The following is a 22,957-nucleotide window of genomic DNA, read 5'->3' as shown; positions in this document are numbered from 1 at the left end:
CACAGCTGGGTACATTATTTGATCATTTGTTTTATTAAACAGCGATCGATCAGTCACTCTCATTTTCCAAGTTTTCTAGTTTACGAGGGTTCCAAGTGATCAGTTCGAATCAGTGTAAATATTCGGAACGGCCTTTAGTTTGGAGAATGCTAGGGTGACTCCGGCAAGTCTTGCTTTAATTTCATCCTTAAAATAAAAAGAAATAAATCAATTTTCTTTCATTTCTAAAAAATTATGTTGGCTTCTGTATGTACATTCTCCCAGCGTCTGCATTTAGAAGATGAATCAGCAAAAAGAGGTTAAAGTCTCGCCAAACTTCCTTTCAACTTGCAAAGTTCAATAAGTAATTTTCACGCGCAGTGATTTTAGGTTTTCTTCAAGAAAAAATTATGGGACCCGTAATTTTCTCTTGGTTTGCTTTAAATTAAATGAGACACTTTGATATCTCATCAAAGCTGGTCCCTCTTGATGACAAGATCGTTGATTCTCACTGCGTATTTTCTGGATAATGTAATGAAATAGAAATTAGAAGTTATCTTTTAATCGCTTCTTGGAGGTGAAGGGTAAAATTTATTGATCTATGCATTAAAGATCGGGACCGGATTCATTTAGGAGGTGGCCGGAAAACCGCGCTCAATTAGTTTCAAAAGATTTGCCGAATGAAGAGAATTGTATCTTCTAAGGCCATTGTTATAAGCAGGTGAAGGTCAATGGTATTTCATAACTTTGTCTCATCATTCACTTTAATAAATTAGTCCTAGGGTAATTGTAATAGCCTTAAACTTGAGCCGATTAAAAATTTTGTTTTGCTTTAAATAGCATTATATATAAATCTTATTTTCTCGCTCAAGCGGGAGTTAATCGTGCTGGGATAGCATTTAAGCCTGGTTCTTATATGCCTGCTACGTGGCCACACGCACGACCTGGGACAACGTTATGGCATATACACAAAAAAATATCGCCGACTCACTCTCGGTCCCAGGCACTGACCGCCGCCTCAGTTCAATTTCGCAGGCAAGCCGGCGGTTATCGGTGATTAAAATATTTCTTATCTCCGGTAACTGGCGAAGAAATCAGTGATTTAGCTACTCCATTTCCCCACAATTCCATAATTATTCTGTTCACGAGTCGCAATTCTGCGAACGAAATATGATACTGGTCGTGTCTGCCCTTGAATTGGAGCACGTGCATAAGTCGCAGTACTTCTTTCCACAATATTCTTCTTTTTCGTTAGGCACCTTATCACGAGCTCAAGCGCAAGCGAAAATTGGCGCTCCGGCAACACTATAAGATCAATATTGTTGTAGAGTATTTTAAAGGATTGCTATTTCGAGTATTTTTAGGTTTACCTTTTGTTTTATCGAGTCTCGCCTTTTTACGCCTACGCGTTATTTTGATAAATTTATAGTTTTGGTCTTTTATTTTTAGTGCGTACTTGAACTTGGCTCAGTTCGCGAATTTCCTTCTTACCGTGCTAGACATTTTGATCGCTTGTTATGGTTGAGAATAATTAGTTTCACAGCTGGTCATGTTTGGGTTGGTAAAACTGACCTTGAGTTCTACCGCCACACTGAAGATCTTGCTTGTGCGCGTCATTCTCGCGCGCAACCTGATCATTGGCGTTTAATTGGTTCCTTTGTGCTCGCCAAGTACTTCGGAGCGAGCCACCCAGTTTCCCCCTTTGCAAAACAACTGCGGAAACTCTCACGATCAGCTAACCCAAACATGTCTGTGATTTTTGCATTAAATACGCAAGCACTCCTTGCTAAAAAATGAAAGAGAAATAGCTGCGGTAGTAGAGGGTAGTAGCAACAATAGAAGAGTAGAGAATAAAGAAGAAAATTACAGAGTCTTGGTTTCTTTCGTTAATTCGTCCAAGCGGATTGGTAAAACCCCCCAACAATATAAACAGACGGAGGGGTAGGAATATTGTACAGTTCGATTTACATTTTTTGCCAATTTTATTACTTTCGATCGCAGATGCGTAGAGGACCGATGTGGAGAGATCGCCGGGCTTCGACAGTTTCCCCCGGGACTGTGTCGCTGGGAGTCGACAACTGCCCCCAGGGACTATGTCTGATATGTCTGCGGCATATGAGAATCAGGCTTTACAATCACTAAAGCATTTCAAGCGAGATCTGACGTTTCACTATTTAATGATGACTATCAGACATTTTTGCTGTTTAGATATAAAAAAAATCGTCATTAGGGGCGTAATCTTAACTCAAATGATCAAATAGTATTTTGTATAACATTGGCATTTCTTACACTGTTTTTACGTTGTAAAAATAACCGTAAAAACTCAACTCGGCTTAGTTTCCCACCCGTTTGTTTCCTTTGCTTGGACGTGAGAGACTGGTTAAGAAACTGATATACATGTATAACTAATCACTTTGCACACAATAGATTGGCGACTAAATTTCGATGCGACTATCGGAATTAGTCTAAATTTTTATCACTAACTTTACAGTACGAAGTTATGAAAAATTGCAGCCAAATAAAATTGGAGAAGTTCGCACTCGACAAACCCGATTGGAAGAGTCACGTGACCAAGTTTTCACTTGCCATCATGTTAGAGCAACATGCATTGACAACACATTTCCATGTCATAATAGTATTCTTCTAAATCTTTATTGCAGGTCGTCAGATCCTTAGAGGGATCTCTGAAGAACCTCTGGCTCATAACTGATGTTCTGCATTCTCCAAGACCCTGACCACAAGGTATGCGTGAACTCTTGCAACTGACTTCGTTTACGAAGCGCGGATAATAGCTAGCGCCAAGGTCTTTCACGACGGGACACCCTTCACAGTTTCCCGAATCTTTTACGCATGCTCCTGATTCCAGAGTGGCGGGAAAACTTAACGGTGCCCAGGCGGCCAAAGCCGAGAAGTTTCCTGGCTGCAAGGTGAGCAGGTTTTTAAAGTTTCTTCGCACTTCGTCTAACGTAAAGGCCATGTAGTTTTCGTTATATGCACCCAAAGGTCCACCACCGTTTAGCCTTACATGGTCCTTTGCTTCGGTGGTTGTGATCTGTGAACACTTCTTTTCCTTCTCGTCCTGTATTGTGAGCAAGGGCAGTTGACAGATAAGGAGTAAGACCTGGGGAAAAGTAGAAGAAACTGAGTGAGATGTCACTCCTTGGACGTACGTCCTATTTGATGGTAGTATATTAGACAGAATGCTTGGACATTATTGTTTGTTCGGTGTGGGAAGCTTGCCTAATGTTTTCAGACTGCCTCTATTTTCTGGTGATTGCATGATTACCCAACGATAAAGACTGCAATAAAGTCTCGGGAGCGACGTGTTTATTCGGTATAGGCGAAGGAAGTTTGTTTTTAAGGGTTGTTTACGGCTAATTCCACAACCATCAACGCAACTCTGATATTGTTTTCGGAGTCGATGATGAATTTTGTACAATCTCTGTCAATTAAGGGTATTTCGGTAAGAATCTTACACCGCTTCAAATGTTTTAAAACGGAGCAAAAAACGGCCAAAATAACCCAAATTAGCCTCCCATACCACCTTAACAACGAACCCACAATCGGCCGGATTAACCTAAAAAAGATAACAAGCACGATAGAGATTTTAAGGATAGACAACTCTCAGCTTCAATGAAGACATTAGGTGATTGAATTTTGGTACTGACAAAGGTGTAACAAAGGTCAAAGGTCATGGGTTCAAATCCCGAATAGGCCTGAAATTTTTCCAGGTCTTATTTCCACTACCACATAAGTAGGGTTCTTTACTGCCAGGATCGCTTTCATACATTTCATGAAGCCGCGGCGCACACATTTAACTTTCATACATTCAAATTCATTGGTGTACTCGCTCATTTATTTATTTTGAGTCCAAATTGTATGAACGACGAGAAAACGAGACCTTTCTTAGCTCCTTGCTGGCTTGCTCATGCACCAGGCGTATTCCCTGCGGAGAAAAGCGAGTTATCTTCGCCCTATGAAAGCCATTTTGTTTTCGATATCTAACGTTATACTCGACCACCTGAACAGTAGGTATTCCGCCCGCCTTCTGAATTTCATAACTTCAGGCCATTAGGTACGTAACAATACCATTCTAATCGGTTGGAAAATCAGAACCTTCGCTTGAGTTGCATTGCAATGTCTAATGAACAGCAGATATTCCGCCCACCTTCTGAATTTCATAACTTCAGGCCATTAGGTACGTAACAATACCATTCTAATCGGTTGGAAAATCAGAACCTTCGCTTGAGTTGCATTGCAATGTCTAATGAACAGTAGATATTCCGCCCGCCTTCTGAATTTCATAACTTCAGGCCATTAGGTACGTAACAATACCATTCTAATCGGTTGGAAAATCAGAACCTTCGCTTGAGTTGCATTGCAATGTCTAATAACAAACGGGGGACAATTGCAAGCTGCTTTTTGTGTCGCGAAGTTTTGCATGATCCGGACATTTGAACTTCTGGTGATATTACGCTGGAGACAGCCTTGCTGAAACTTTATTATAGATATTGCAATATATTGCAATGAAGCTTCGAACATCAAGATTTGGTAGCACTGAAACATAGGCTTTTGAGTGCATATTAGGCATTGAACACGCTACCTCGTTGACGATATAAGTGAGTTTGATTTATAAATGTACAATACACTTCTTGTTCTGTGTTGCCATTTAACAAACTTTAGCTTGTGCATGTGATGTTGCGACAGGTGAACCTTGATAAAAGTTTAAGAAAACATGAACGTGAATGGATAGGTACGGCTGCAATACAATAGCAACTTCTGATGTGGTTGATATTTGCTTGCTGAAATTCCTTTTTGAATTTTCCTTCGCGAAACACTATCGTATTGAGCTTTTCTATTAGTTTTATTAGCCACATAATCTGCATCACTTTAAAATTTCTTAAAATAACAAACATCGTGGTCTATTTTGCAACCAAGGTTGTTTTCGCTCGAATATAACGCCTAGTAGAGACAATCCCAAAATTACACTCGTCAACGAGGAATGCAGAGTTTCAACGCGAGATTTGCAGTTAGAGCGACTTAACCGAGTCTTGTTTTTCTTTAGAACAATTATCCACGTCTCAGTTTGCGAATGTATTGCTAAAGCCCTTCTTCGTGTAAATGGATACTTAGGACCTTAGGCAAACCACAACGGCGACGGCAACAAGGACGTGGCAAAACAAAAGATCTCGCAGATAAAACAATGGCACGACACGTGCGTTTTTAAACTTTGAACATTTCTTAGCCTTCTTATGCAAAACAACAACATCAATCACCAGAATTTGCGTGATCTGAGAACAGAAGCCATCTCGGCAAATTATTTAAGTTTCCATTTGGAACTGATCATTGCGGTATGTTGAAGTTGTGTTGAGGCGCCGCAAGAGACCGGAGACGGAGACACATCCAGTCATTCACGATATTCTACAATATTCATGAAAAAAAATCATGTTTTGATTGACGTCTTCCTCGGCGTTGCCGTCCTGACGGCTTAAAGTCCTTAAATGTGACTTTGTTAGAGTTTTCTTTTGATTCATTTCCGCAAGGTATAGCTATTAGTTTTGCATTTATAAGAGATATATCGTATGAAGCAGTTATCTTAACATTTGTCCTTCTTATGGTATCGTAGTTTGTTCATTAGCGTTGAATTATATGTAATTCCGGATTTGATCTCAAAAAGTGTTTAAAACGATTCACTGTCCATCATCAACTAATTATAACAAGCACATACTTAGAAAATCTTTATTAAATCCTACCTTCATGTAATGTTGGAAGATAAACATCGCTCTTACTCAGTGGTAATGATTTTAGGTAAACAACTCTCAGGAAACCAGAAGATGTGTGCATGGGGAGCGTCAACTGTCAACTGGCCAGCATAGCAAAATGCTGAGATAAAATAAGCTCGTGAGTTATCCAATCAAGCTTGTGCAACTCAATATTAAATGTAGAAAAACCGTAGCAACCCTTGTATTAATCATCGGGACGTAGATACGATTGAGTGTTGTACTGGGCGGATCGCAACGCGTACTTTTATGCTGGAAAAATATTCGTTTACAGGATTCCGGTTCAAAACTCCTCTTTCAAAAATATAACCTTTCACAGCATAGCTTTTGCTATCTGTGTGAGGCTTCTATTATGCGGGTACCACAGCTATGTTAATGCCTTTGGGAAGCGTGGCTTAAAATGATATTGAAAAATAATTGACAAACAGGAAAAAGTCATTTTGGTTTATAGTATCGCTAAGTATTTTTACGAGTTGTGCCGTATTTTGATGAGCCTGTAGGGCGAGTCAAAAGACAAACGACTCGCTTAAAATACTTAGCGATACTTCATTTTCCGCGCGTTTATTATTAGGAGAGAAAAGCAAAGTTGATAGAGAAGCGTAAAGCGTACAGCCGACTGGTTAAACGGGGTTTTTTTTTACAGTACAGGAAAACCAGACGTCCAAATATCGCATGTTATCATTCGATGGATTTTTCCCCCCATTTTCATTGGCTGGGAGCCCTTTACGTGACCTGCAAATAACTGCCTACAAATAATGGTCTGCTCATGCGTACTACCGTCTAACTCTGTTTTTGTTGCAAATAATATTCTGCTCATGCGCAGTAGTAACCACGCTCTTGTTGTCGCTCTTGTGGTCGCTCTTGTGTGTAAACATTATAAGAATCGTTGAGCAACAAGAAGACCGTAACAACCATTACGGCAACCTCTTCGATTCCTGTAGCTGAGAGTGCACCGCTACCACTTCTCACAGCCTCTCGGGAAGAGCATATTCTAAATGAGCTAAGTATCGAGCAATCTAATACGCAGCAGATAGTTAATAATTTTTACAACTGCACTTTCAACTTTTAAAGTGAACTTTCAGAGAGTGTGTTAAAGCTAATTCATCGATGAATACATTTTCTGTTTTTTTTTCGGATTTCAAATCCTCGAAGACTGTGAACTTGTTCGTGGAAGTTTCAGCCATTTGAAGGCACTGACATTTTGTTAATTAACAGTTGACTGTACGTACAATTTAAAGTCAACAGAATACATTATTTAACTGAGAAGGAAACCATTTGGTTTCTGGCAGCAGTGACCGCTTGCCGCTTCCCCCAAAAAATTGAAAACAAACTCGCTTGCCGCTTCCCCCAAAAAATTGAAAACAAACACGGTGATCGAATGATAGAGCAATTATTGAACTCGGATACAGCAAAATATCGTGATTTGTCAGTGTCTCGCAGATCAATTATTTGCCTCAGCCTTCGGCTTCGGCAAAAAATTGATCTGCTCGCCATGGACAAATCACGATATTTTGCTCAACCTCGTCCAATAATTGTTAAATATTTGTACTCGATTCGCGCGTTATTTTTTCTTTGTATGGTGCAGTTGGGTAAAATCCTTAGCACAATGACTCCTTGTCGACGAGAACATCTTAAAAGTTCACGAAAGAATAAGGCATGTAATTTTTCCAAGGGATGATATAGGTTTTGACTGTTTTGTTCACATTCGCTGCGAGGTCCAATACGCCAGTGAAAAAATGTGATACACGTATTTTGATGAACCTCGTTGCGAGGTCCAATACGCTAGAGAAAATAGGTGATGCAGAATGTGCAACCAAATTTGACAGAACAACCGTGATTGCCGCTTGCTTATGATGCTGAAGTTAAAAAGGCAAAAAAAATATCTATAATTAAGAAAAAAAAGGTAATCTCCAGGACTGCTAGAAACCACAGCGGCTCTTAAACAGCTGAGTCTTTTTTTTTTTTTTTGATATTGCACTCAAAAGCCGAAGCTTTGCTTACTGCGAGACTACTTATGCTAACCAGTCTGGGTTAATCGTCTGCAATTAGAGTCGGGATACAGGTGGACACTGTCAACGGCAACAGGGAGGAAATGGAGTTGGATTGGTGGCTGAAAACTGTCGACTGGGAGAGACCGTATGAAAAGCACAAATGTTACCGGAGGTATTGGACAAATATTAACACTACTCCATAATACTCACCCAAAGACATATGGAAGGAAGAGTGAATGCAAATTGGATTCCCCTTATCTACGCTCAATTATAGGCCGCCTAGAATATTATTTCATTTTCTAATCAGGACGGAAAAGAGTGTTCTATAAATAAGGAGAATTCAGAATTAAGCGTGTTTGCTCTTACTGTTAACAAGCAGGAGTATGTGTTTTCCCTTTGATAATTTAAATCCACCATTTCCTCAAATTTGCTAGTTCAATATCAGCTTACTGAGGTCCAAAGCATTGTACTTGAACTGCATGCTGGTATGTTGAAAAGGTTTCTAGCTTCTTACAAGAATGGTATAATATCAAAAGCTTATGACCTTGAAGCGTTTAACTTCCCTTATATTGCCAAAAAACGAGCTGAGGTTAATTAGCCGGCCAATCAGAAGCGAGGGTGCAAATTTTGCCCAAACGTGGAATTAGAGGTTCAAGCAGTGTTTTCTTTCATAAAATAATACTCAAAACTAATTACAAAGAGGCATCGAAAAGGTTACAAGAATGAAATATTACGCCATAATCTTTATTGGGAAGCACTAAATGAGTTATGATAACTGATTTCCCTTTGGGGAGACTGGGTTCACATTTTCTGAAAGACAATTTGAGTTCAACTTCGCACTTAAATGTGGCGGTCAGTGATAGTGCAGTGGATGCAAATGAATCAAGAGGATTGATTTTGAAACTTAGCTGCCGTGAAAATGAGCCTCTAAGTTTTCATCGAGACGAAAGGATATTTCGACATTTCAATCCATGTGCCTTCAAGAAAGCAAGAAGGTGAAAGATGTGCACGGCGAACCTACCACTGGCCGTTTGTAAAAGTTGTGATAAGTTAGCTAGACAGAGTTAAATGATTTACTTTCTAACTTTTGTTAAACTGATTTACTTTCTAACTTTTGTTTGACTAAATATTTGAAGCTGACTGAAAGTAGTTTCCAAATTCCAGACGAAATGCTACACAATATCTAGTAGATGAGTGATCCGCGAGGAAGTGAGAATGCGGCTGATTACGTTAAAATAACACTTGCAGCGAAGTTTATGGTGTGCACAGAATTGTAGTTCATTAACTAAATGTTACACCAAATTTTCTTTCAAAGACAGACGTTGTTTCTTTGAATAAATTATTTCTACCCCATATAGTCAACTTTAGTTCATAGCCATGTTGTCGGCTCGTTTTGTAGACGAATTTGTGTAAATCAATCATCGGAAGAGGCTGTATCTTTTTGTGTGTCGGTGTATAGGTTTTCTCTCGCATTTACTCTCTTGTGAGACTGAAACAGAGTTGTCTCCTACTTCTGTAAAATTGGTTAGAATGGTGACTTTTTGGGAGAAAATGTCTATTTAACCGCCTCCGGGTTAGCTCAATTGGTCAGAGCGCCGGATTGTGTGCGGGAGGTCGAGGGTTCGAGCCCCGGCTGGACCGATACTTATGGTCTTGAAATAAGTGAGGAGAATTTGCTACCTTTCTATAATCAAGAAATGGATAGATAATCTAGACTTCTCAGATAAGGACGAATAGTGGGCCCGTCTCCTGCAGGGTTAGGGGTAGGAGACGTTAATTTTCCACGCATGAGATTACTGTGTTGTGGATGTCCTCCCCTGGGGTGGGATGGGTGGGAATTGGCCCTGAAAAGCCCCCATGGAGAGCGATCAACTAATGTATGTAGGTATGTTTGTATGCATGTATGTATGTATGTATGTATGTATGTATGTATGTATGTATGTTTGTATGTATGTATGTATATATTCACAAAAGAAGTGAGTTGTTTGCGTCCTCGTACGTTCGCTAAAAAATGAATAGTTTACCTGTTAAAATGTTGTTTCAATCTCCACTTAGACTAACTGGGTTGCAGTAGTTCATTAAAAGAGATCTAAAATGTTGAATTTCACTAGTTGGCTGCAAGTTAGGTGTTCTGCTGTGCTCTGACTCGCTTGCGGAGTAAACTATTCTTTGTTTGAATATGTAGCCTGGTCGTCATTCAGACACAAAGGGACGGTCTCTCCCTCATTGCCAAAGGCTAACTGAACTTTATTAACAAATAAGTTACACATAGAGAAGTAGAAGAGTTTACTGACGTATAGTAATTTTACAGCATGCAGGAATTTCAGTGCAGTAGTTTAATGTAGCCTGGTCGTCATTCAGACACAAAGGGACGGTCTCTCCCTCACTGCCAAAGGCTAACTGAACTTTATTAACAAACAAGTTACACATATAGAAGTAGAAGAGTTTACTGACGTATAGTAATTTTACAGCATGAAGGTATTTTACAGCATGCAGGTATTTTACAGCATGCAGGTATTTTACAGCATGCAGGTATTTTACAGCATGCAGGTATTTTACAGCATGCAGGTATTTTACAGCATGCAGGTATTTTACAGCATGCAGGTATTTTACAGCATGCAGGTATTTTACAGCATGCAGGTATTTTACAGCATGCAGGTATTTTACAGCATGCAGGTATTTTACAGCATGCAGGTATTTTACAGCATGCAGGTATTTTACAGCATGCAGGTATTTTACAGCATGCAGGTATTTTACAGCATGCAGGTATTTTACAGCATGCAGGTATTTTACAGCATGCAGGTATTTTACAGCATGCAGGTATTTTACAGCATGCAGGTATTTTACAGCATGCAGGTATTTTACAGCATGCAGGTATTTTACAGCATGCAGGTATTTTACAGCATGCAGGTATTCTACAGCATGCAGGTATTTTACAGCATGCAGGTATTTTACAGCATGCAGGTATTTTACAGCATGCAGGTATTTTACAGCATGCAGGTATTTTACAGCATGCAGGTATTTTACAGCATGCAGGTATTTTACAGCATGCAGGTATTTTACAGCATGCAGGTATTTTACAGCATGCAGGTATTTTACAGCATGCAGGTATTTTACAGCATGCAGGTATTTTACAGCATGCAGGTATTTTACAGCATGCAGGTATTTTACAGCATGCAGGTATTTTACAGCATGCAGGTATTTTACAGCATGCAGGTATTTTACAGCATGCAGGTATTTTACAGCATGCAGGTATTTTACAGCATGCAGGTATTTTACAGCATGCAGGTATTTTACAGCATGCAGGTATTTTACAGCATGCAGGTATTTTACAGCATGCAGGTATTTTACAGCATGCAGGTATTTTACAGCATGCAGGTATTTTACAGCATGCAGGTATTTTACAGCATGCAGGTATTTTACAGCATGCAGGTATTTTACAGCATGCAGGTATTTTACAGCATGCAGGTATTTTACAGCATGCAGGTATTTTACAGCATGCAGGATTTTACAGCATGAAGGTATTTTACAGCATGCAGGTATTTTACAGCATGCAGGTATTTTACAGCATGCAGGTATTTTACAGCATGCAGGTATTTTACAGCATGCAGGTATTTTACAGCATGCAGGTATTTTACAGCATGTAGGTATTTTACAGCATGCAGGTATTTTACAGCATGCAGGAATTTCAGTGCAGTAGGATTAACGCGAGTAGTAACATTTACTGAATTAAAGTACAAAGTGCTCACCTTAGAATCCATACCAAACTTGTTGTCAATAATCACGAGATATGTGCACGTATAACCAGTACGCTACATCCTTTCCAGCCAACGTTGAGAAATTATTTTATCAATAAATGTAAATAATTAGTAGCAAATAAAATTTTGATTATCCTTTGTTGATTTACCTACTCGTCCTGACCTAGTGGTAATAACATTGCCCCCATTATTCTGCGAGGCTTGCCCTACTTGACCTGCTGACTCACTGCTTTTACAAGCATCAGGGCTGGTTATACCTTTATCGTTAGAACCTAAGACTTCGTTGCTATTCTCCAGTTAGACAGAGAAAGGACCTCACATATCTTTCAACATCTTCAACAATCCCAAGCATGCCGCAATTCCTGCTCTGCTGAATGCTTTAAAGTTATAGACCATGCGACCACAAGATTCCAGGTCAAGATAAAAGAAGCGCTACATATTTCCTGGGAGCAACCTTCTTTGAACAAGCAATTATATCACGTTAATTTAGCTCTTTCGTTCTAATTAACACGTCATATTCTGCACTCTTTTGTTACCTTTGGGTATTCTGTTAGTTTCAATAGCTTTTGTTTAGTACTACATTATAAATTCAAATGTAGCTTCGAATCAATTCTACTCTCAACTGAAGATAGTCGTTGAACGACCGAAACATGTCTTATAATTTCAAATGCTTGGTTTTTTTTTTTATAAAAATTGTTGTCAGTCTGCTCCTTTCCAGATATTCCCTAGTTCTTCGACAATTTCTGAACTTGAAATTGGCACATGCTTTAGATATTTCGCGTTCCGAATCAGAGTGACACTGGTATCTACATTAACTACACCGAAAGTGTCTCTCCCCTGCGCCTTGAAGATTACATGCATAGCTGATTGAAACTTAGAATCCAGTTTGCTAGGCCTCGTGTTAGTGCAGAAGACAACGTCACCGACTTTAAAGTCATGCAAGGCTGCGAGACATCTAGCGTCGTGATAATCTTTGAGTCGTGCTTCGTAACTCTTGCATTTCGCACGCTGCGCTTGCGAATTGGGACTAGTTTCGATGTGCGGAACCTTTATGCGGATTTCGTGGTGAAAGAGTAATTTGGCAGGCGAATTTCTGCCAATCGGATGAGGGGTTATGCGGTAAGACATGAGAATCTTCGGCAACTCTCTCTGTGCCATGACTTTCTCTTTGCGATTGCGGCGCGAAAATTCTTCTTGAGATACCTGTGGAAACGTTCCACCTTACCGTTACTACGTGCATAATACGGGTAAGCGCGAATGTGCCTTATCCCACAAGACTTGAGGAATGCATCGAACTCTGCGCTTATAAATTGCCTGCCATTACCCGAGACGATTCCCTCCGGAAAACCGGATCTCGAGAATATATCTATAAACACTCGAATAGCCTCACTAAAAGTTATCTAACCGCCGCCAAGTTAGCCCAATGAATAGTGCGCTGGACTGTTGTGCAGGAGGTGGAGGGTTCGAGCCCCGGCCGGACCAACTCTGAAGGTCTTAAAATAATTGAGAAGAATTTGCTACCTTTCTATAACACCAAGAAAATGTGTTGTAGAGCGTTTTCAAGGCGAGAGGTACCGGGATCGATGCCCGGGTCCTCCACCAAATTTGTGGGGGATTTACCACTCGCTTGGCGAATTAACAAGAGGTACCGAGACTATCATTTTCTTCTTTATTCTCCTAAACTGCTGCTTCTACTACAGCTAATTTTCTCTCTCTCGTTCCACTGCTTATTTTCTACTACTTTCAGCAAGGAGTGCTCCAGTATTAAATACAAAATCACAGACATGTTTGGGTTAGCTAACCGTGGGAATTTCCAAAACAGGATGTTCAGTGTGGGTAAGACTCAAGGTCAGTTTTACCAACTCAAACATGACCACCTAGCAAACTAGTTATCCTCAACCATAACAAGCGATTAAAATGTCTAGCACCGTGAGAACTGAGCCAAGTTCCAGCGCACACTTAAAATAAATGATCAAAACTACAGATTCATCAAGATAGCACGTAGCGGCGAAAAGGCGAGACTTAATAAAACAAAAGGCAAACCTAAAAATGCTTGAAATATCAAGCCTTGAAAACGCTCTACAACAAACGGTTAGATATTCTAGTCTTCTCGGATAGGGACGAATAAATGGAGGTCCTGTCTCCTGCAGGGTTGAGGGTAGGAGACGTTAATTACCCAGACACGAGATTGCTGTGTGATGAATGTCGTCCCCTGGGGTGGGATGGGTGGGTTTAATGGGTTACACAGTCGGCTACACAAACAGATTGTATGGGCGTCCTGTGGTCAAATGCAAAGCTAAAAGATCAGATTGTATCGGAAAAAAGAACAGTCGCAAATCTAATAAAAGAATTCTGCTTATTCACACGTTTTGCCAATAAGTCTGAATATAATTTGATGTCAGAATGCTACACCAGGAATGTGCAGTAAAGAAAAGAAGTAACAAAAACACACAAGCCAAAACAATGCAGACATTTTTGCAGACATTGTTACAGACTATGAATGCTTAACGTCTACACTACGACGCTCGTCAAATATATGTCCTGCACATTTTGCATTCTGCTTGTGGTTCAGCCTTCTTGCTTTAAAAGTGCCCCCGAAGCGTACACTAGAATCGTTTTTTAAGGACACAGCGAACAAGAAGAAATGCACTAGTGACTCAAAGAAAAGTGATGTAGTAGATCCAAGGGAGGCTGCTCCAGCTGCTTCCCATGAAGACGCTAAGGTCAAAATTTTCAGCAGTGATCACGGAGCATCTGTTTCTCAATCATCAAGCACTCCGCCATTTACGTGCGGTGAAGTCTGTTGTGCTTTACCCCAAGAGAAATCATTTCAACCAAAGGATTTCAAAGCGAAAAACAAGGACCACACATTTTAGGGAATGTGGTATTGCGACTTACCATGGATAACAGTGTGTTCAACACGTAATAAAGCTTTTCGTTACGCTTGCAGGGAAGCCAATAAAAAAGGTCTCCTCAACTTTAGCAAATATGGAGATGAAGCTTTTACCACATGTGGTTTCAACAACTGGAAGAAGTCGTTGGAGAAGTTTATAAAGCATGAAGCGTCCGAGGGTCATAAAGAGGCAGTTATGAAATTGTCCTTCGAAAAGACTACCCAGGGAGTAGATGTCATGATTTCATCTCAACTCGCGAATCTACATGCTACTCGTCGAGCGGGCCTATTGAAACAGATCACCTCATTACGCTTTCTTTTGAGGCAGGGCCTAGCGATTAGTGACGGAAGACAGCGCTGGATACCGTTCAAGCGTGGCTAAATGAAGAAAAATACATGTCGCAGACATAGTCAGCGAGCTAATAAACATGCATTGAGGACCGATGTAAAGAGATCGCCGGGCTTCGACAGTTGTCCCCGGTGCTGTGTCGCGGGGAGTCGACAATTGCCCTCAGGGGCTATGTCAGATATGTCTGCAGCATATGAGAATCAGGCTTTACAATCACTGAAGCATTTCATGCGAGATATGATGTTTCACCATTTAATGATCATTATCAGATATTTTTGCTGTTTAGATACCAGACAAAAATCGTCCTTAGTGGCATAATCTCAACTCAAACGAGCAAATAGTACTTTGTATAACGTTGGCATTTCTTACACTGTTTTTACGTTAAAGTGATACTCGTTAAACTCAACTCGGCTTAGTTCCCACCCGTGTGTTTCCTTTGCTTGGACGTGAGAGGACTGGTTGAGAAACTGATGTACATGTAGAACTAATCATTTTGTACGCAATAGACTGGTGAATTAACTTCGCTGCGACTATCGGAATTACCCTGAATTTTTCTCACCTGTTTTACGGTAAAAAGTTGTGAAAAATTGCAGTCAAAAACAATTGGAGAAGTTCGCATTCGATAAACCCGATTGGTCGATTGGAAGAGTCACGTGACCAAGTTTTCACTTGCCCAAGTTTTCACTTACCATCACGTTAGAGCAACATGCATTGACAACATATGTTCATTTTCTAAAGATATACTGTCAGATTTTTCAAGTTATTGCAGGTCGTCAGATCCGAAGAGTTATCTTACAGAAAGTCTGCGTCAAAAATCTTGCTGTGCACTTTCCACTACGCTCTGGGCCACAAACTTTGACTGAACTGTTCCGATTGATATGGTTTACGTAGCGCGGATAAAACCCCGGGCCGAAGTCTGTTGTGAAGGGGCACGCTTCGCAGTTTCCCGATTCGTTTTTGCATGGTCCTAATGGCTTAGTTTTCGGATACTTTGACGTTGTCGAGGCGACCAACGCTGAGAAGTTTCCTGGCTGCAGGGTGACCAGGTTTTTAAAGTTTCTTCGCACTTCGTCTAACGTAAAGGCCATGTAGTTTCTGTTATATGCACCCCAACGTCCACCACCATTTAACCGCTTAGATGGACTTTTGCTTCAGTTATTGTGATTCGTGGGCACTTCTTTTTCTACTCGTCTTGTATTGTGAGCAAGGGCAGTTGACAGATAAGGAGTAAGACCTTAGGAAAAATAGAAGAAACCGAGTGAGATCTAACTCCATGGGCCCATATCCATCGACGCCCTTACAAGACATAGGCAGAAGAAGTTTTGTTTCTGAGGACTGTTTGCGGCTAATTCCACAAAGCTCTACTCTGATATTATTTCCGGAGTCTATGATAAATTCTGGACAATCTGTAAAATTTCGGGTATTTCAGTAAAAATCTTAGACCGCTTTAAATGTTTTAAAACGATGGAAAAAAAAAAAAATAGAAAACGGCCAATTAACCCAAAGTAGCCTCTCATACCACCTTAGCAACGAACCCACGATTGGCCAGAATATACCTAAGATAACAAGCACGATAGAGATTTTAAGGTTAGAGAGCTTTAAGCTTCAATCAAGACATTAGGTAATTTATTTTTGGTACTGACAAAGGTGTACTCATTTATTCATTTCGAGTCCAAATTGGATCAACAACGAGAAAACGAGACCTACGCTCCTTGCTGACTTGCTCATGCACCAAGCGTATTCCCTGCGGAGAAAAGCGAGCTATTTTCTACTAACGAAAGCTACTTTGTTTTCGATCTGTAATGTCATACTCGACCGCGAGTAATGTCACGAGAACAAATGGTATTCCACCCGCGCCTTCTGAATTTCCAACTTCAGGCCATTAGGTAAGTAACAACACCATTCTTTTCGGCAGCTTAGATGCTGGAAAAGCAGAACCTTCGCTTACGTTGCATTGCAATTTCTAGTGACAAACGGCGGACGATTACAAGCTGCTTTGCGTGTCGCGAAGTCTTACATGATCCTACCATCTGAATATCTGGTGATATTACGCAGGAGACAGCCATGCTAAAACTTCACTAGAGATATTGCAATACATTGCAATAAAAAGCTTCGAACATTAAGATTTGGTGGGACAGAAACAGGCTCTTGCAATTGAATGGATACTAGGCATTGAACACGCTAAATGCAGAGAGTTTGATTTATAAATGGATAATACACTTCTTGTTCTGTGTTGCCATTTAACAAACTTTAGCTCGTGCACGTGATGATGGCATAGGTGGACATTGATAAAAGTGAAAGAAAACATGAACATGATTGGATAGGTACTGCAATACAACAGCGACTTGTGATGTGGTCGATATTTGCTTGCTGAAATTCCTTTTTGAATTTTCTTCCGCGAAAGGCTATCGTTTTGGGATTTTTTCTTAGTTTTATTAGCCACATAATCTACATCACTTTAAAATCGTGGTCTATTTTGCAACTAAGGTTGTTTTCGCTCGATTGTGACGCCTACTAGAGAAATTCCAGACATTACCCTTGTGGACGAGGAATACAGAGTTTCAACGCGAGATTTTTAGTTAGAACGACTTAACGAGTCATTTTTTTCTTTAGAACAGTTATTTATGTCTCAGTTTTCGAACGTATTGCTAAAGCCCTTGGATACTAGGAACCTTAAGCAAACCACGACGGCGACGGCAACAAGGACGTGGCAAAAAAAAAAAAAGATCTCACGGATTGAACAATGACACGGCACGTGCGTTTTTAAACTTTGTACATTTCTTAGCCTTCCTATGCAAAAGAGCAACTTACACCAATCACCAGAATTTGCGTGATCTGAGAACAGAAACCCACTGGGCTAATTATTTGTTTCCATTTGGAACTCACCATTGCGTTATGCAAGAGGCGTTCCGCAAGAGACGGGAGACACAACTAGTCGTTTACGAAATTCTAACTGTAAAAAAAAAAAAATAGAAAAAAAAAATTGTGTTTTGATTGTCGTATTCCTCGGCGTTGCCGTCCTGACCACTCACGGTCCTTAAATGTGACTTTGTTAGAGTTTTCTTTTGATTCATTTCCGTAATTAAGGTATGGCTTTTAGTTTTGCATTTATAAGAGATATATCGTATGAAGCAGTTATCTCAACATTTGTCCTTCTTATGATGTGGCAGTTTGGTCATTAGCGTTGAATTATATCTGATTCCGGATTTCATCTCAAAAACTGTTTGAAACGATTCACTGTCCATCAACTAATTATAACAAGCACATACTTAGGATATCTTCATTAAATCCTACCTTCATGTAATGTCGGAAGATAGACATCGCTCTTACTCAGTGGTAATCTTAGGCGAATGACTCTCAGGACACCAGAAGATGTGTTTTAGAGGACACGAAGAGCCGCCTGGCGTCGATCGCAGGGCTGAGATTGTGTGCCTAGAGAATCGAAATGAAAGGTCAACCTTTGCCCTTGAATTCTGCGGTGGATTTGTGGCCGTGGGTACATTTTAACTTGGGATTTTTTACTTCGTTCGGGAGGCTGTCCGGACAGAAGTGTTCGGCCTTGTCTTCTCTTTGGTTGTGAACCAAATTTTCTTTCAAAGACGGACGTTTTTTCTTCCAATAAAGTGTTTCTACCCTTATAGTTAACTTAAGTTCAAAGTTTTAATGTTGTCAGCTCGTTTAGTACACGAATTTGTGTAAATCGATGGTCGGAAGAAGCTTTATCATTTTGTGTTTCAGTGTATAGGTTTTCTCTCGCATTCACCCTCTTGGGTAACTGAAACCGAGTTGTCTCCTGCTTCTGAAAAATTTAGTTAGAATGATGACTTTTTGGGAGAAAATGTCCATCTATACACAAAAGAAATGAGTTGTTTGCGTTCTCGTACGTTCGTTAAAAGATGAATAGTCTATCTGTTAGATGTGGCATGCATCTCCACTTAAGCTAACTGGGTTGCATTAGTTCATTAAAACAGCTCTAAAATGTTGAACTTCACTAGTTGGCTGCAACTTGGGTGTTCAGCTCTGCTCTGAGCCGCTTGCGGAGGAAAACATCCTTTGTTTAAATATGTAGTGTCGTCATTCAGACACAAAGAGACGGTCTCTTCTTCATTGCCAAAGGCTAACTGAACTTTATTAACAAACAAGTTACACATAGAGAAGTAGAAGATTTTTCTGACGTATAGTAATTTTACAGCATGTAGGTGTTTCAGTACAGTAGGATCACTGTACATTTACTGAATTAAAGTACGAGGTGCTCACCTTAGAAAATAGGTGCACGTGTAATAAATGCACCACATCCTTCCCGGCCACAAATTATTTTATCAATGAAGGTATTTCATTAGTAATAATAAAAAAATTAATTATCCCTTGTTGATTTAATTACTCGTTCTGAACTAGTGGTAACAACATTGCCCTCACTATTCTGAGGGGCTTGCTCATCACAATGACCTGCTGGCTCATTGCTTTTACAAGTATCATCGCTAGAACCTAAAGTTTTGTTACTATTCCTTAGTTCCTCGGCAATTTCTGAACTCGAAATTGGCACATGCTTTGAGATATTTCGCGTTCCGAAAGAGAGAGAGTGGCACCTGTAACTACATTAACTACACCGAAAGTGTCTCTCCCCTGCACCTTGAAGATTACATGCTTAGCCGATTGGAACTTAGAATCCAGTTTGCTAGGCCTCACGTTTGCGCAGAAGACAGGGTCACCGACTTTAAAGTCATGCAAGGCTGCGTGACACCTAGCGTCGTGATAATCTTTGAGTCGTGCTTGGTAACTCTCGCATTTTGCACGGTGCGCTTGCTCTACCTGCTGATCGGGACCTGACGTTCGATTTGCGGAACCTTCATATGGATTTCGTGGTGAAAGAGTATTTTGGCAGGCGAATTTCTTCCAATCGGATAAGGAATTGCTCGATAAGACATGAGAATCTTCGGCAACTCTCTCTGCCATGACTTAGCCTTTGTGATTGCGGCGCGGAAATTCTTCTTGAGATATCTGTGAAAACGTTCTACTTTGCTGTTACTACGCGCATAATACGGGGAAGCGCGAATGTGCCTTATCCCACAAGACTTGAGGAATGCCTCAAACTCTGCGTTATAATTTGCTTGCCATTATCTGAAGCAATTTCCTCCGGAAAACCGAATCTCGAGAATATATCTGTGAACAGTCTGATAGCCTCACTAGAAGTTATCTCTTTTAGCACGTGCGCTTCGGGACAAGAGGAATAGTATTCGATAGAGTTTAGAATGTATTTTCGTTCCATCGGACCGACAGCTCCCCTGATCTACGGACCACGGGGTATCTTTACTGGCTTAAGTGGTACGTTTTTATTCAACGATTCATTTAGGACACAAGCGTGGGAATTCTTAATCATCAGGCGGTGTGCGCACTCCGATTGCATTGCATTGTGGTAGCGTTATTTTCAATATGACGGTTAAAGCGGCAGAAATTGGCAGATTTTGACTGAAAATTCCATAAAAGTTAGGCCGTTTCTTTTTCCTTTCACCATAGGTAAATATGAGTTGATACATTCTGAATGTGTAGAAGTATTTTTCGTACGTATTTGTCGCGTTTTCTATCGTTCTCAAAAACAAACGCAAGCACTGTTTTTTTAGCTTGTAATTTTAGACCGGTGCCCTAATAGGGCACCTACACTGCACTCTAACAATTCAGCCTCTTTTTTAATCTTTCGCCACACTCTTTTGTTTTTCTACATTGGAGATGATTGCAGTAGCACAGGTGCTTGCTGCATTTAAACTTAAGTTATGTCTAACCTTGTTAAATAGTTCCTTTTCGGGAAATCCGAAGGTCTGATGCTCGAAAACATTTGAGTGAAGATTACGGTGTTTTACAATTAGATATTTACTCGTTTTCCTTGCATGTATAAAATTTTCAATGAAAACGACATTGTGAATGAATTCAAAGTGGTGTGAATCTTTCTTAAGCCGTTATGTAAGAACGCTAGGTAAAGCAACTTTGCTTGCCAAAATATGATTAGGAATACCTCTACCTGTTTTCTTCTTTAGAAATATCGCCTTTGTGTCTCAAGATATGCTTTTTTTGTGCTATCAGCAGTTTTCAGAAAGGAAAAGTTAGTTGGAAAATGAATTTCGAAGCGATAGTTATATTCAAAGTTCGAGCAATACAATATTATACAGTACAATGTCTTTTAAGGACTTCCCAGTGGGTATCTTCTATCCTGATTGCATTAAACAATGATTTAAACAAATTAAAGAAAAAGAAACAAAAAGGTGATTTACCAGTAATATTACATTTGTAGAGGCTATCATAAACAATGTTTCGACTGCTGCAGAAAATCCCTAAAAAACATATACGATTTCTTTCCACAAAGATAACTCTTTAAAAAGGTGATTTTTCGAGCTGAGTATAAAAACTGCAACTTTTGAAAGACTGCATTTTGGGTGGCAAGGGGTTTTTCACTAATGGCGCTCTCTATGAAAATAAGTACAACTAATAATGATTTGGTACAATGAAATATATGAGGTTCATATATTTTGAACTGCGGTATTAGATACGTATGATGCATGATCCTCGCAGTAGATAGCGATATTTAAGCAATAGCGGAAATCAGACCTGAAAAAAAAAAATATATATTTTTTTTTAGGTATGATTTTCGCTATTGCTTAAATGGCGCTATCTACTGCGAAGATCGTGCATCATACGTATCTAATACCGCAGTTCAAAATATATGAGCTTCATATATTTCATTGTATCTGATTTATCACTTTCACGGGTTTATTACGAATCAACTTAACGGCCTGCTCCCGGTTGGCTTGTTAGCTCAATTGGTAGAGCGCTGCACTAGTATCGCAGAGGTCAGTGGTTCGAATCCCGTACAGGCCTGATCTTTTTTCAGGTCTGATTTTCGCTATTGCTTAAATAGCGCTATCTACTGCGAGGATCGTGCATCATACGTAATAATGATTTCCTGCATTACTTGGCAGCGTTTTCAATGTAGATCATTTACTCTCTTGAAAACTGTGAATGGTGTTCATAAGTCAACTTCATCGATTAAGATGTTCACTGGTAGGTACATTATTTGATCATTTGTTTTATTAACAGCGATCGATCAGTTACTCTCATTTTCCAAGTTTTCCAGTTTACGAGGGTCCCAAGTGATTAGTTCGAATCAGTGTAAATATTTGGAACGGCTGTTATGAGTTCAACTTTTCTACAGCTTGTTTATTCAGTAGTTTCACTCTGCGCGTGATCCATGAGATCACGTGACTTACAACCCACTTATCATAACAGGCCTTCAGTTTGGAGAATGTTAGGGTGACTCCGGCAAGCCTTGCTTTTATTTCATATTTAAAATAAAAAGAAATAAATCAATTTTCTTTCTTTTCTAAAAAACTATGTTGGCTCGTGTGTGTACATTCTCCTAGCATCTGCATTTAGCAGATGCAGCTAAGGTTAAAGTCTCGCCAAATCTGCCCTTAACTTGCAAAGTTCAATAACTAATTTTAACCTGTAGTGGTTTTAGGTTTTCTTCAAGAGAAAACTATGGGACCCATAATTTTCTCTTGGTTTGCTTTAAATGAAATAAGACACTTTGGTGTCTTATCAAAGCTGGTCCCTCTTGATGACAAGATCCTTGATTCTCACTACGTATTTTCTAGGTAAAGTGTTCGGGGGTTTTACCACTCGCTTGGACGAATTAACAAGAGGTGCCAAGACTCTGTACTTTTCTTCTTTTATTCTCTTCTGGAGAGCTACTACAGCAACACTCTATGCATCAAATAATCATCATCATGCTCTAGCACGGTAAGAAGGAAATTCGCCGACTGAACCAAGGTCAAGCACGCGCTAAAAATAAAAGATCAAAACTATAAAATTACCAAAATAACACGTAGGTGCAAAAAGGCGAGACTTAACAAAACAAAAGGTAAACCTAAAAATATTCAAAATGGCAATCCTTTATTATACTCTACAACATTCCTCCCCGGCTAAATTAAGCATCGTCCTTGATGCGTATGCTAAGGGAAAGATTACAAGCAAGACTTGACTGTCCAATATAAAATAACTAAATTTTTTTTTTCTAAATTAATACCTGTGAATTCAGCCCTAACCCAATCAAGCGGTCGTCAACCAATTGCCTAAAGTGGATCACGCTTCTTGCTAACAATAGATCGTTAAAAATAAATACTTCTTTGTACTCGCGTGACGCGCGAACTAAAAGGCTA

The 22,957-nt window shown here is 39.8% G+C and overlaps 1 protein-coding gene and 1 pseudogene across 2 annotated transcripts; both read right to left on the bottom strand.

Annotated features, from left to right (window-relative positions):
* Window positions 1-2,139: 2,139 nt before the first annotated feature.
* On the bottom strand, window positions 2,140-5,893 carry LOC111335362 (putative skeletal organic matrix protein 8). Of its 2 annotated transcripts, none has more exons than XM_022941246.2 (2): window positions 5,733-5,893; window positions 2,140-3,100 (listed from the first exon to the last, which is right to left on the bottom strand). In XM_022941246.2, the coding sequence occupies exons 1-2, from the start codon at window positions 5,757-5,759 to the stop codon at window positions 2,573-2,575; spliced, it is 555 nt and encodes a 184-aa protein (XP_022796981.1). In that variant the 5' UTR covers window positions 5,760-5,893; the 3' UTR covers window positions 2,140-2,572. The 2 variants fall into 2 exon arrangements, with proteins under 2 accessions (XP_022796981.1, XP_088618829.1); XM_088762703.1 differs by having other exon boundaries at window positions 2,140-3,058; window positions 5,733-5,862.
* A 9,538-nt stretch (window positions 5,894-15,431) lies between these two features.
* LOC111335361 (putative skeletal organic matrix protein 8) lies at window positions 15,432-16,816 on the bottom strand (annotated as a pseudogene).
* Window positions 16,817-22,957: the final 6,141 nt, after the last annotated feature.

The sequence above is a fragment of the Stylophora pistillata genome, chromosome 1 (genome assembly GCF_964205215.1).
Source record: "Stylophora pistillata chromosome 1, jaStyPist1.2, whole genome shotgun sequence".
In the NCBI taxonomy this organism is placed as follows: Eukaryota; Metazoa; Cnidaria; class Anthozoa; order Scleractinia; family Pocilloporidae; genus Stylophora; species Stylophora pistillata.
This window is presented reverse-complemented; position numbering and strand designations above follow the sequence as displayed.

Coding starts and splice junctions, on each gene's coding strand:
- LOC111335362 (XM_022941246.2), bottom strand. CDS start 5,759: ATGTTTATCTTCCAACATTACATGAAG. Junction 3,101..5,732: donor TCTTCCAACATTACATGAAG/GTAGGATTTAAT, acceptor ACTTTTCCCCAG/GTCTTACTCCTTATCTGTCA.